The 13,322-nt window shown below is 44.8% G+C and overlaps 2 protein-coding genes across 4 annotated transcripts in view; both read left to right on the forward strand.

Annotated features, from left to right (window-relative positions):
- Nucleotides 1-3,451, forward strand: part of AHCYL2 (adenosylhomocysteinase like 2) — a 164,132-nt gene extending 160,681 nt beyond the window's left edge. For all 3 annotated transcript variants that reach the window (XM_028104859.2, XM_028104860.2, XM_028104862.2), the window contains exon 17: nt 390-3,451. In XM_028104859.2, coding sequence (XP_027960660.2) covers nt 390-396 — 7 coding nt within the window. In that variant the 3' untranslated portion in view covers nt 397-3,451. The remainder of the gene's footprint in view (nt 1-389) is intronic.
- Nucleotides 3,452-8,029: 4,578 nt separating this feature from the next.
- STRIP2 (striatin interacting protein 2) overlaps nt 8,030-13,322 on the forward strand; it is a 47,052-nt gene continuing 41,759 nt past the window's right edge. The window contains exon 1 of the mRNA XM_028104921.2: nt 8,030-8,158. Coding sequence (XP_027960722.1) covers nt 8,030-8,158 — 129 coding nt within the window. The remainder of the gene's footprint in view (nt 8,159-13,322) is intronic.

Genomic DNA, 13,322 nt, shown 5'->3' on the forward strand with positions numbered 1-13,322 from the left:
ACAGGGAAGCCTGGGTAGAAAAGAGCTTTCTGCACTGGAATTGGACTTTGCATCTTTCACATTTACATGAACTCAGAAAAATAAATCTACTCCCCCTCACTGCCACCCCCAAAGGACTCTTTGAGGCCTTCTCCAGACACTACATAGTGTTCCCTCTTCTGAATTTGCCTTTTTCCATTTCATCTTCTTGATACAATTTTTACCTCTTTATGGAGAAATACTGGTCTTTTTCACTGATGTGAAAAAGCACCGCCAAGTATCTGCCCTCATCCTACACTCCAGAAAAGTCCCTGCCTCCCTGCTGCTATATACCTTTAGGTGGGCTCTTCATGTCCCAGCGTCCTCACAAACTGATAACATCACAGTCTCATCTTTGTTTCTCCCTCTAGGTATTAAGTTCCTGTAATTCAAGCCAGAAGAAGTTTAAGGAATAGAACTCCAAGTCTTTTCTCCACTCCTATACAGGAAAGAACCCAGCAAGCTGCTTCTCCAATCAGCTGCCTGCCGTGCTCACCCTCTATGTTAGGTTACTTATTTATTAAAATCTAGAATCCTGTGCCTGTTGCCTTGGCCCAGAGTGTGGTTACTGCCCCGAGGGCTGTGAGAGCCACAAAGGACAGGCTGAGGAAGGAAGGATATGGGGTAATCCTTCCCAGTGCATCTTCTGCATCATTCCCCATTGACTTGGAATCCTCAGCAGTGGTCATTTGTCTCTTGTCCAGGTTCAGGAGTTAGTCCAGGAATTCCAGACTCCTTGTTCCCTGGGGTTTTCTGGAATAAATTTTCAGCAGTGGCCTTTCTCAGCTTTGGCCCTTCCCCAGGTGAGGCCTTTTGGAAGCCACTGAATTAACATGGCCTGGGTTCCCAGCCTTGACCATCACTATCACTGCCTTCTTTATAAAACGACTAGGAAGGAAGGAGGGTTATGGCTTCAGCAAGCTACACCAAGAACTTAGCTATGCCTGTGCTTACTGGGAGTCTCCTTCCTTACCCAGGATCCCTTTCTTCCTTGAATATTCACGTCTGTTTTAACACTTTCTGGTTCCAAGAGGAATGTGCCTCCATTATTTCCTCAGCAGCTGTAGTGTTTGTCAGACATTTTTTTTTTTTTGCCATCTTTGTAACCCAACAAGCCTGCCCAGGAGGCGAGAGTCAGCCCCACTGGGGTCCATAGTGTTACTTGTCATTTAACTGAACAGTTTCCCGGGAATTTCCCTCTAGACTGGCACTGTCTCAGAAAAGGAGAGCTTGTTGTGAAACTATGCTTCCTGAAATTTCCTCTTATTGCCTAAAACTACTTTTGAAAATGAGCAGGGAAAAATGTACTTTCCAATGGATTTGGGGGTATAGGGCTTTGGAAGTGGTACAGGCCATTCAGGCCCACAGCCTGACATTCTAAAGAAGCAAAATGTATTTGTTTGTCTCCTGGGAAGGGCTTTGCAGCTTAACTGGCTAAGCTATACAGAGATGACACTGTAAACTGTGTCCAGATGATTAAAGCTAGTTTGACTGGTTTGAACCTCCGCAGACATTCATTTCTTTGGCCATTGCCATTGATGAAACTGACATCTGGTGTCTCTATGACTTAGTGTATGGTTTTTCTTCTCTACTGGAATATATTTTTATGTTCTTACCTCTTCCATCTTAGGATTCTATATTTCAGAGGTGGTTTCTTGAGTAACTCCAACATTACAAAAAACTAGTAACGTGAGCAGCCTGAAATTGTATGTCCCACGTAGGAGTTGGATACCTTTTGGAGACTGACCTGTTGGTCTTAAGGGTTTCACTGGGACCAGACTGGTTCTAAGAGTTAAAGTCTGACCCTAGAAATCCTGAATGAAGTGAGTCTCTTTCCCACCTGACAATCTTCTTTAACACTCTCAGGTCTGTTTGTTTGTTTGTTTCTTTTCCCATTTTTTTTCCTACCCTGGTCTGCCTCATAGTCTCACGACCAAGGTGACTCAAGGAAACACCACCAGACCACCCAGGATCACTATAACCTTACCACCCTGATTCTCCTCTCCTACCTCCACCTTCTTCAACTTCTCCTGGTCTTCACATACACTTTCAGATCTAGTCTGGAAGTGACCTTCCTTTTGGTGGTAGGGAGGTGGGCTTGGGGTAAATGGCTATTTGCCTCATTAAATAGTATATAGCCTCAGCCCATAACGTCTGGTTCCTCAGAGGCTGTGTGTCTTAGCACATACTGGAAAAGTGCCACATACATGGCTATATTCTTTCATGAGAAAGATCATAAATGCTGAAAATTCCACTAGGCCACTCAGTTCTTCCTTTTGCCTACTCAGTTCTGAGTTTTGTATTAATTAATTGGATCTCTTTTGTACAAAGATACAGATCTTTGTAACTCATATCAAGGGCAGATTCCATTAGGCAGATATCTGAACTCTAGCCTGTTATGTTCTTAAGCCAAAAATCATAACCTGCTGTTTCTCAGTAAAGCCTGGCTCTCTGTGGAGCAGTATTACTATGTACTGATCCTGACAGAGCATACCCTGCCTTGCTATAGTAAAGAGATCCATTCCAAATAAAAAAGGAGCCAGCTTAGGCCTCTAGGTTAGGTTGCCAATGTTGTTGCCCATGGTGAGGTATTTGTCTCTTGAGTTTCAGATGACTTCTTTTCCTTTGTCTCTGGGGACCCCATGTCAGCAACCATTAAGAAGTAGGAGGCCTAGGCCTCCTGAGTATCTGGGTTCTACCTTAATGTTGGAATTTGGTCTTTCCCTCTACCCTTGGAATCAGAACAAATGTATCTTCTTCCCTCAAGCTCTCACCTGAGATGCATCTTAGGTATCTGGAAGCATGGGAGAGAAGACTAATTATCTGTTTGTATATGGCCCTGGCAGGTAGGGATACCTACCATTTTCTCTACGATGAATTCATGCTAGTTTTCAAGGTCTTTTTTGCCTTCTTAATGGAAAATCAGGGTTGGTTTTTTTTCTCATTAAAGAAAAAAGGTATTGGTCTACCTTCTGTCTGCCCTCCTACCTCCTCATCCTACCCTCCCGTATGAGCACGGTTCCCCTTGGCCACATACTCCTGCAAAGCTTTTTTGCTGCTTGGCTTTTCTCTGAACAGATCTGAAATTGCTGCTCCTGTGGTTTTTTTCAAAATTAACTTTGTCATGGTTTTAAAAAAAAAGAAATCAAAATGCATTGTTGCATTACGCTTTTTTAATAAAGGAAAATTATAGAAAGAAAATAGGCAACACCAGCAAATTATATGTAGATGATAAACTAAACTATATATATAATATATATATTATATATATAAGCATCTAGTTCTCACTGTCATCTTACTGAAAGGAAATAAAACCTCTAAGGATCGCCATTTCTGAGAGGCTCTTGGAAATCTTTATGTCTAAGTGATTGTATTAGATCAGCAATAATGACTATGTAATCTCAAAAGATAAATAAAATATTCTTAAAATGGATTCTTGTCTTGAGAATATTCCTTGCTTCTGTGAACTACGAATTCAGAGATGAGAGATGTTTCTGGGAAAAGGGCTGGAGAGCCTGCTGCAGGGCAAGGATGTAAAAAGCATCTTACCAATAGGCTACCAAAAGTAGCATGTTTAAATGGCCTTAGCGTTGGGTCCCTTATTCCATGGTGGGCCATTCCACTATTTTACCCCCAACCTGCCCCCTGGTTATGTGTGTAAAGAACCTGCTTTCTCAGAACCATCACCCTGGAGGGGCAACTAGGTGACTCAGTTGGTTAAGCATCTGCCTTTGTCTCAGGTCATGATCCCGGGGTCCTGGGATCAAGCCACACGTCTGGCTCCCTGCTCAGCGGGGAGTCTGCTTCTCCCTCTCCCTCTAACCCTCTCTGCCCCCCTGCTCATGCTCTCTTTCTCTCTGTCTCTCCCCACCCTGCCACATACACACACACTTTCTCAAATAAATAAATAAAGTCTCTTAAAAAAAGAAAAGAAGCATCACCCTGGGGAGTAGAGAAGTATAGGCCTAAGGCAGAGAAACGTCTAGTTCTAGGTCCCCCAAATCCTCTCTGTGCTGCCCTTAGCTGGAGAGCACAGGAAGCCAGCATCCATGGTTTGGGATTAAAGTGCCCTGACACCCAGAACCTGACTACATCCAACCAAATGGAAGAAATAATCTGGCAGAGTTTTCTCTCCAAGTCAGCTTTTGCCTAAGTCAGTAACTAGAAGATTAAATCCAACTGCCTCTTTCTCAACTGCCAGTAGAGTGGCCATTTTTGAGTAGCTTTCTGATAGCCACCTTTCTTAGTTGACAGCCTAACCTAGTTCTTCCTGTACGCAAGATGTTTTCTTCCCTCTCAGAATCTTCTGCTACTTTGACTTGTGTTTATCTAAACTAAGAGCTAAAATAGTCTGGGCAGTTGGTAATGACTCAAAGCTGGTGCCACTCCAGTTGAGGAGAAGGAGAACACAGTGGCTAGCGATGAAGCCTGTGAGCCAGCTGGCAGGTTCACTCCCTTAGAGCAGGGCTTGAGTCCTCTTCTGTGAAAGATGGGCGCTTGGGTGCCTGGGTCTTAGTTTCAAGCTCATAGGGTAAGCCCTGACTACCAAGGGTTGTGCAATTTCTCTAGCTTGTGTTCTGTATGGAAAGAGATTGGACTTTGAGTCAGGCTCATTTGACCAGCTCTTCCATTTACAAGTTGTATAATTTGATATATATATATATATAATATAACCAACCACTTGGAACCTTAGTTTTCCTGCCTATGAAATGGTTAATGCTTGTCTCCTAGGGTAAGGATTTAAAGACCTGATTTAATTTTTAAAATGCTGCTTAAAAACCTGGCACACACCATGTGCTACATAAGCATCAATTCCTTATCTCAGTCTAGGGTCCCACAGTCTCTGTTGCCTGTGCCATTGATAGGAGAGGAAAATATTCTGTCCTTTTTCTACTACATCATCCTGGCTGCCCAATGTCCTCAAAAATTAAGTATTGTAAGACTTTTCTGCATCTTATTTTTAAGGGCTCTCTGTAACAGGTGCTATCTATTTAATCTGCTATCTGACCTCCATGGATTAAAGTTGAGTGCTTATATGGGGAAGAGGATATGTTCAGTCCTTGTAACTATACCTATTTATACCTCCAACCCTCTGCTAGCAGCCCCCAAATGCCTGAGTTTTGGGACAAGGAAAAGTGGTAGTGTTGATTTAAAAATAACTCAGCACTGGAGCCATCTCTGCAAGGTGGAAAAACTTGTAGACTAGCCCCTAATTAGCTCCCAGCTATATATGCGGATGCCTCTGTGGTCAATGGTATTGATGGCTATCGCATCTTTGCTGACAAATACGCTTTAAAAAGTTCAGTGTGTGCCCAGTCCATGGCCTATAGTTTCAAAGTTCTCAGTTAGTCCGTGGTTTCTTGTTACCTCTTCCAGGAATTGTTTTCCAGATGTCTTCTTCCTTATGACAAGCTCTGAAAGTCTGGGCCTATAAGGAGCAGACAAATGTCTGGTCTTTACTGTCTCCCATTCCACTGGGTTTTGGAAAAGATAATGAATTGAGGTCTCTTGTGTTGATTCTTTGCAATCTCCCTAACACCAGTTTTTCAAACCCCTTCTCTGAAAGTGAAGCCAGATGGAGCTCCAGGCTCAGCAGTTGGCTTTGCATAGAGGCCAGAGGGGACTTGAAAGCTGTCCTCAGTCCTATTCCCATTTGAAACCTGTTTGCGGTTTTGTTCCTTTGCCCAAGGAATAGACTGGAAAAGGAACAGAGCCTCAAAACTGGCCACTCCTATCTGCCACCACTGTTTGAGAATCCTGCTGATTGACTAGGCTCACAAAAGAAATATGAAGTTCTGGGCATGTCAATCCTAGAACTCTGATTGTTAGAAGGACAGGAATTGGGAAGAGAAAGACAGAATAATTAATTCTTTTATTAAGAAATGTCAATGGGCTGTGGCAGGTTTACCACACTGCAGCAGTGATGAGCTAGGCATGCGTTGTGAATTTGAAAGCAGAGTGTGAATCTTAGAGTTTAACAAATATTACCCTGAAAAAAATTCCAAAATCAAATAGTTTAGGTCTTGACCCATGGACTTCCTTGGAAATTCATATCAATTCAATTCTGTTAAACCAGTAGGTCTCAACTGCAGAAGATTTTGCTCCTCAGGGAACATTTTGCAATATCTGGAGACACTTTTGGTTGTCACAACTTGGGGAAGGTCACTAATACTGCCATCTAGTATGGAGAGGCCAGGGATTCCTACGCGCATGGGACAGCTCCTTACAACAAATAACTTTTCAGTCAGTATTACAGAAACCCTGTGTTAAACATACATATATGAGGTTTACAAAATGAACAAAACTTGGCCTTATTTGAAGGAACTTATATTCAGGTTGCGGGGGATGGGAGAGGAAAGGGACAATGGGTGGATACAGTAAGGAGACCTTGGTAATACAAGAGAAAGGAACTGAGAAAGCTCCAAGGAGTTCTCTTTTTCAACTCTGCCTTGATCTGTCACCTACTGACTAAGCTGAGCAAAGTACAAGGGAGAGATATGCTTAAGAAAGAACAGTTGGGGTGCCTGGTTCACTTAGTCGGTGGCGCATGCAACTCTTGATCTCAGAATTGTAAGTTCGAGCTCCACGTTAGGTGTAGAGATTACTTAAAAATAAAATTTAAAAAAAAAGTATTACTAAGAAAAGAGAGTTGTTCCTAAGATATAGGAAGGGGGAATAATTCCTTTGAGCCTCTTACTTTGGGGTTATAGTAGAAACTATAAGAATTTTGAATCCAAGCAGACTTGGTATGACTCCAACACAGCCTGAGTGGGTTGAGAAGGGTCAAAGGAAGGCTTTCTGGAAGAAGAGGTAATAACGAAATAGAATCTTCACGGAACAATAGAAGTTAGCACTTAGAAGAGCAGAAAGTTTTTTCTAGAGAGAAAGAACTGCAAAGACACAGACAAGATAGAATATGATACCTTGGGAACTGCAAGGAGTAATCTCTGAGTCCTGGTTTTCTCAACAGTAATACAAGATTAGTGAAAACAACCTGTCAGAGTTGAAATACCATGTGATATCTGGAAAGTGTCTAGTGCAATGCCTGGAACAAAGTGGCAGCTCAACAATTCCCCCAATCCCACCCATTTTGTTCCACCCATTCCCCTCAGGCTGCTTGTTTGGGACTTCCAATTACCAACCCAGACAGCTTAAATATTTACTGTAAACCGCTTTTTATATAAATTCGGAGCGGCAGACGACACAGCCTCCTTTGTATAGAGCCCTTAGGAAGGATCTTAGAGGAATGAAGGAAAGGACTGGGGAGCAGGTGGGGGCTTGCTCTCCATTCAACATTTCTCCCTAGCTCACACCTGAGGAAGGTGCCCCACTTCAGAGGAAAAAGACAGATGACCAGGAGCAGCTCTGAAGGGCGCCAGCAATATCAGCGAAGTGAAGACGCCTCACCCGACCCCTCAACCCACTATCTCCTAGCCAAGCCCTCACTCCGGACGGGAGGAGCTCTCAGAGAGCGGGTCCCTGGTTTCCTGCGGTGTCCCTGGCTACCCGGCGTTGCCACGCCTCCCCTGCGACTGACACGGGACTTGGGGCTTAATGCGAGAGGTGGGATAGAGGTCCGTGGTAATGGAGAAAGGGAGACTGCAGTGGAGCAGGAGGCGGAGCCTAGAGCTCCACAAAAAGGTCGCTATTTGGGAGGGGGTGAGTACTGAGTGAGAAGCAAAAAGATAACCCACCAGAACTCAAGGCCCAGAATTCGGGAGGTGGAGCCCGGAGCCTACCCCGGAGCCTAAGACTGACTACCAGCAACGCCGCAGGACCTAAAAAAAAAAAACGGGGGGGGGAAATCCCGTGAATGAGCCCTGCCCCCCCGCCTCCTCCAAGTCCCGCTTCGAGCCGTCGAACAACCAATTGCGCTGCGGGGCGGGGCTGCGGGGCGCGACCGCAGCCAATAGCTGTGGAGGGGGCGGGGCCTGGCTCCCGGCGCGCGGTGGCCGGGTCGCCCCGGGCAGAGATCGCGGAGCCGCTGAGGGGAGCCGCTGACTAGGGCCGCATGGAGGACCCCGCGGCGGCCGGGGCCGGGAGCTCGTCCACCAATAGCAACGGCAACGGCGGCGTCAAAGGGAAGCAGGCGGCGCCCAAGGGCCGGGAAGCGTTCAGAAGCCAGCGGCGGGAGTCGGAGGTGAGGAACCCGGAGAGCTTCAGTTGGGGCCGGGAGACGCCAGCGGGCGGGAAGCGGTAGCTGAGGTGATTCGGCCTGGTCCCCCTCCCCTTCCGGAGTCCCCGATGCGCTTGGGGTCGCCCCTTGGAGCGGGCGCCTGCGGGGTCCGCCGCAGCCTGGACTCTGGGCTCTGCAGCCCGGATCCCTCTTTGCCAGTCTCGTGCCGCGGGTCGGGGGCTTCTTCGCCTTCTGGCCTCTCCTCTGGGGGCGCGAAGATGTAGCGTGATATCGAGCATACCTGATACTTTTCAATGTGTATCTCACTTAATCTCTGCAGCCCCTTGAAGTGGGGATTCGTGTTTTAGATTTACGGGGGAAACGGGCGCGGAGAGGTTAAGTGACTGGCCTGAGGGATGGGGGGGGCCGAGCTCCGCCGCAGTGGATAGAGGCGGGCGTGTGGGCAGCCGCCCCCCCCCCGCCCAGCCCCGGGCTAGCGATCGGATCCAGATGTGCCCAGTGACTTCTGCGCTTCCCCTTCCCCCCGAGTGTTGTTGGCAGGCTCTTTAGGGAGTGCCCTCCACGACCTCAGGACCCCTCCCAGTAAGAGTTAATGAGACAGGCTTCAGGCAGGGGCTGTACAGGAGGGAGTGGATGGAACTGTCCAGGATACAAACCCACAGATAGGAATATGAATGTTTGGGTCACTTCTTCTGAAAAGAAATGCTAACTAGGAGGATGAAAGGAGTGAATTATTAGTCCCCTGCCCCCTCATCCGGCCAGTTTCCATCAACTAGCCAAGAGTAGAATTGGATGTGAGTGGGGATCAGAATAGACCACACGCACACACACAGAATAGACTACAAAATGTCAGATGTGGAAGGATCTGTAGAGATCATCTGTTTTAGCCCCTTGTTTTACAGAAGTAAGAGACAGAAGTAACTTGCCCAGGAGCATACATCTGGCATAGTGGCCAGGAGCACCAACCTTTGGGGTCAATCAGACCTGGTTTTGAATCCTGGCCCTACCATTTACTGTGTGACTTTTGGCAAATTGCCAAACCTCTCTGAGCTCATTTCTTCATCTGTAAAATGAGGTTAATACTACCTACCTCATAAGGTTGTGATAAAGCCAAGTGAGATAACTGAATGTCAAATGTTTAATTTAGTTCAGGCACAGGGCATGTAATTGGTCATGAGCTCACGGGGCCAGAGCTGGTACTAGAAGCCAGGTCTAACTTGTCCCAGCAATGGTTTACCATTTGAATAGTATATCACAGTTTCCAAAGGGATTTCATATATGTTTTCCATTTTGATACAGACAAGGGGGAATCCATCACATTTTCTAAAAAAGAGAAGTGGAGGAGATGAAAAGACTGGCCCAGAGTCACACCACCTTTCGGAGGCAGAGATCAGCCTTACTGTCTTGCTAGCTAGATCAGGGTTCTGTCCATATCATCTCCCTCCCTGCCTCACTGTGAATCTGGCCTTTTATTTTGTTTTACTTATTTAAGATTCATTTATTTATTTTAGAGAGAGAGAGAATCCCCAAGCAGACTCCCTGCTGAGCATGGAGCCCCATGAAGGGCTCTATCCCATAACACATGAGATCACCACTGGAGAGGAACCCAAGAGATGGATGCTCAACCCAGGCACCCCTGAATCTGGCGTTTTAGGGCACCCTGTGCCTCATTCCCCCATAGAGACATTGTTCTTGCTTAAATGTATTTTGGGGGGGGAGATGGTGGGTCATTCATTGATTCAAAAATTATTGAGTGCTTCCTACAAGCCCAGCACTGTTTAGGTGTTAGGAATACAGTGGTGAACAAGATAAGGTCTTTGCTCTGTGGAGCAAACAAACATTCTAGTCAGGGTAGAGAGACAGATAATATGCAAGTAAATAAAATAATTGGTTTCAGAATGAAACCAATTTGGGGGAATTAAAACAAGTAAGGAGGGGTGCCTGGGTGGCTCAGATGGTTGAGCGGCTGCCTTCGGCTCAGGTTGTGATCTCCAGGTCCTGGGATCGAGCCCCATGTCGGGCTCCCACCTCAGTTTGTGGCTTCTGCTCCCTCTCTTCTCCGTCTCCCTCTGCCTCTCCCCTTGCTTGTGCTCTCTCTGTCTCTCTCTCTAATGAATAAATAAAACCTTAAAAAAAAAAAAGGATGTAGGAGGCCTTTTCCCTGCCTATCAAGTCTTCCTTCAAGAAAAGGGCTCTGATAGTACTTTCCTTTTGCCAGTGAATTCAGTATCCAGAGACTCAGAGCTTTCCACCTGCCCCACAGTTTTACCTCCTGGTTGTCTGCAGCTGCACTTTTTATGCTTGAAAATGGACAACTGCAGTGATTCTCTCCATCTGGGCTTATTGCCTGCCAAAAGGCTGGCTGGAAAGATTAGCTTTCCTCCACCTTCCACTGCAGCAGGAAAGCTGCTTTTTACCTGTCAGTACATTCCCTATCACCACAACACTCAGGTGCCAGACGTAGATGACTATCTGCCTTTCCTTCCTTCCCTCCGTTTGCTTTCCTGTGGAAGACAGTCCTCAGAGGAGATGGTTTTGTTTTTGTCTTTCCCCCCACCTCTTGTGCTTCTAAAGGATTACTGGAAGAGAATTACTGTTGGCGCCATTCAAGAGAGTGTCCTCATCCATCATTGTGTTTGTAAGGGACACTGGTTGACCTACCCTCTCTGAATGGCTTAGTGTATGAACATCCCAAGGAAAATAGGAAGCTAGAGAATAATTATTTACTTAATAAGAAGATTCTTTTTTTTAAAGATTTATTTGAGAGAGAGAGACAGAGCGCATGCACGGGCGAGCACAAACTGAGTGGCAGAGGGAGAAGGGCAGAGGCAGAGGGAGAGAGAGAATCCACAAGCAGACATCCCACTGAACCGAGAGCCTGACACAGGGCTCCACATGGGGCTGGATCCCAGGACCCTGAGATCACTACCTGAGCCGAAACCAAGAGTTGGTGGTTTAACTGACTGAGCCACCCAAGAGCCCCTTAATAAGAAGAAGATTCTTAACCAAATGATTCACCTCAGGCCTCTTTAGCCAGATCCCTTGGTTTAATTGGTTTCCAAAGTCCTTGACAAAGTTTTACTGGTTTGTGGCAAAATGAGGAAAATTTGGGGCATTAAAGTGAGTTTTTCATAAAATGTAGTTCAATACAATAAATTTAAAGGATGTATGCAATTTGGGGTGCCTGGCTGGCTCAGTTGGTAGAGCATGCAAACTCTTGATCTCTGGGTCATTAGTTCAAGTCCCATGTTGGGTGTAGAGCTTACTTAATGAATAAATAAAGGATTATGCAATTTATTATTATTTTTTTTACTAAACTTTTTACTTTAGAGTGATTTTAGGTTTACAGAGACGTTGCAGAGATGGTACAGAGGGCTCTTGTACCCCTTGTTCAGTTTCCCCGATGTCAGCTCCTCAGGTTTCCACGGTGCCTTTGTCCAAACTATGGAAGCAACATTGGTCGTTTGACTGATGCAAGGCTGTGTCCCTCGGGCGTCCTTCTCAGGCCCCAGTTATTTTGAGCCTGCTGTGGGCTGTGAGAATTTCTCAGTGAGCCTCCTTCATTCAGGGTCTGTCTGACATAAGGTGAGATTCCAGCCTTTCAGGTAGAAGACCACAGAGGTGACTGTCCTTCTGGTGACATCGTAGCAGGGAACATGTGACATCTTGTCACCGGGATGCTGGCTCTTGACCCTGCTGAAGGACGTATGCAATTTAAAACAGTGTTTTTCAAACATAGGGGGTAATCTGTGAGTTGATACCAACATTTTTTTAAAGAAATAGAATAATAGAAAATATCTACATCACATATAGTGATAGTGATACTATTTTGTTAAACTTTGGTCCAGTTTTGTATGTGTGTGTTGGGACATAATGTAAAGTTTATTTATTCTTTGATTTACAATCCAAAAACTTTGAAAAACATGCTGTTAATGACTCTTTTATTCTAATATTGTATCCTCATTTTGGGAGTATTAAACTATCCTTTTTTGAAATATATATTTTAAGAAGATTTTTAAGTCTCTACTTATCAGAACACCCTAATGTCATTCCCACCCTCCACCTTTTTTTTTTTTTGTCTCTGTAACCTGGAAATATTTGGAAAGCTTTGCTATAGTGGATTTAAATATGATTTGCATTGATGGCAGTGTAAATTGATAAAGTGGTTTTGGAAAACAACTTGTCATATACAAAGAACCATACAAGTGTTCATTCATAAGGTTTGATGCAATTCATTTCCTTTTCAAGAATCTATCCTTAGTTGAAAAAAAAGAATCTATCCTTAGGAAAGTTCCTAAATATGGAAAAATTATAAGTGTATCACAGCTTCATACATATAGTAAAAAAAAAAATTTAAAAACAACTTAAATGTTCAACAATAGTGAACTGGTTAAGAAAACCAGTTATCTGTCCACTTAGCTGTACACTTAGCTGTTTAAAATGATAGTCATGATAATATGAGAATAATGCCTTTATAATATAATATTAAAATTTTAAGTACAATAGGTAAAATTCAAGTAGTATAACTGGGTGCCTGGGTGGCTAAGTCGGTTAAGCATAGCCTTCAGCTCAGGTCATGATCGCAGGACCCTGGGATGAGTCCCACATCCGCCTCCCTGCTCAGCCAGGAGTCTGCTTCTCCCTCTCCCTCTACCCCTCCCCTCTGCTCCAGTGCTCTCTCTCTCTCTCTCAAATAAGTAAATAAAATCTAAAAAAAATAACAAAGTAGTGTAACCATCTACATAGTACTACCAAGTGTTGGGTAGTGTGCTAAATGCTTTTTCTCTATTAACTCATTGAGTCCTTATAATGACCCTATGAATTATCTTCATTTTACAGATAGGAAAACTGAGCACTTCGTTTTCCAGTAATTCCCTGGCACCAATTCAGTTCTGACAGTATCCGTAGTTAGCACAGATACCACAAGTTAAGGGCTCAGTCTCATAAGATAGTCCCCATTTCAGATGCCAGCCACACCTGGGGCCCCCAGGCTACATGCACTTCTACCTGGCCAACTGTAAATTCAGAGGTTCCATGACCACCCCCACCCCTAACCCCGCCATCCCCAGATTCCATAATTTGTTACAGTGACTCACAGAGTTTAAAAAACTGTTCTGCTTATGATTACAATTTTGTTATAAAGGATACAACTCAAGAATAGCCAAAT

Source organism: Eumetopias jubatus, unplaced genomic scaffold (genome assembly GCF_037043125.1).
Source record: "Eumetopias jubatus isolate StellerSeaLion01/CBP00866 unplaced genomic scaffold, mEumJub1_p1.0 scaffold_14, whole genome shotgun sequence".
NCBI lineage: Eukaryota > Metazoa > Chordata > Mammalia > Carnivora > Otariidae > Eumetopias > Eumetopias jubatus.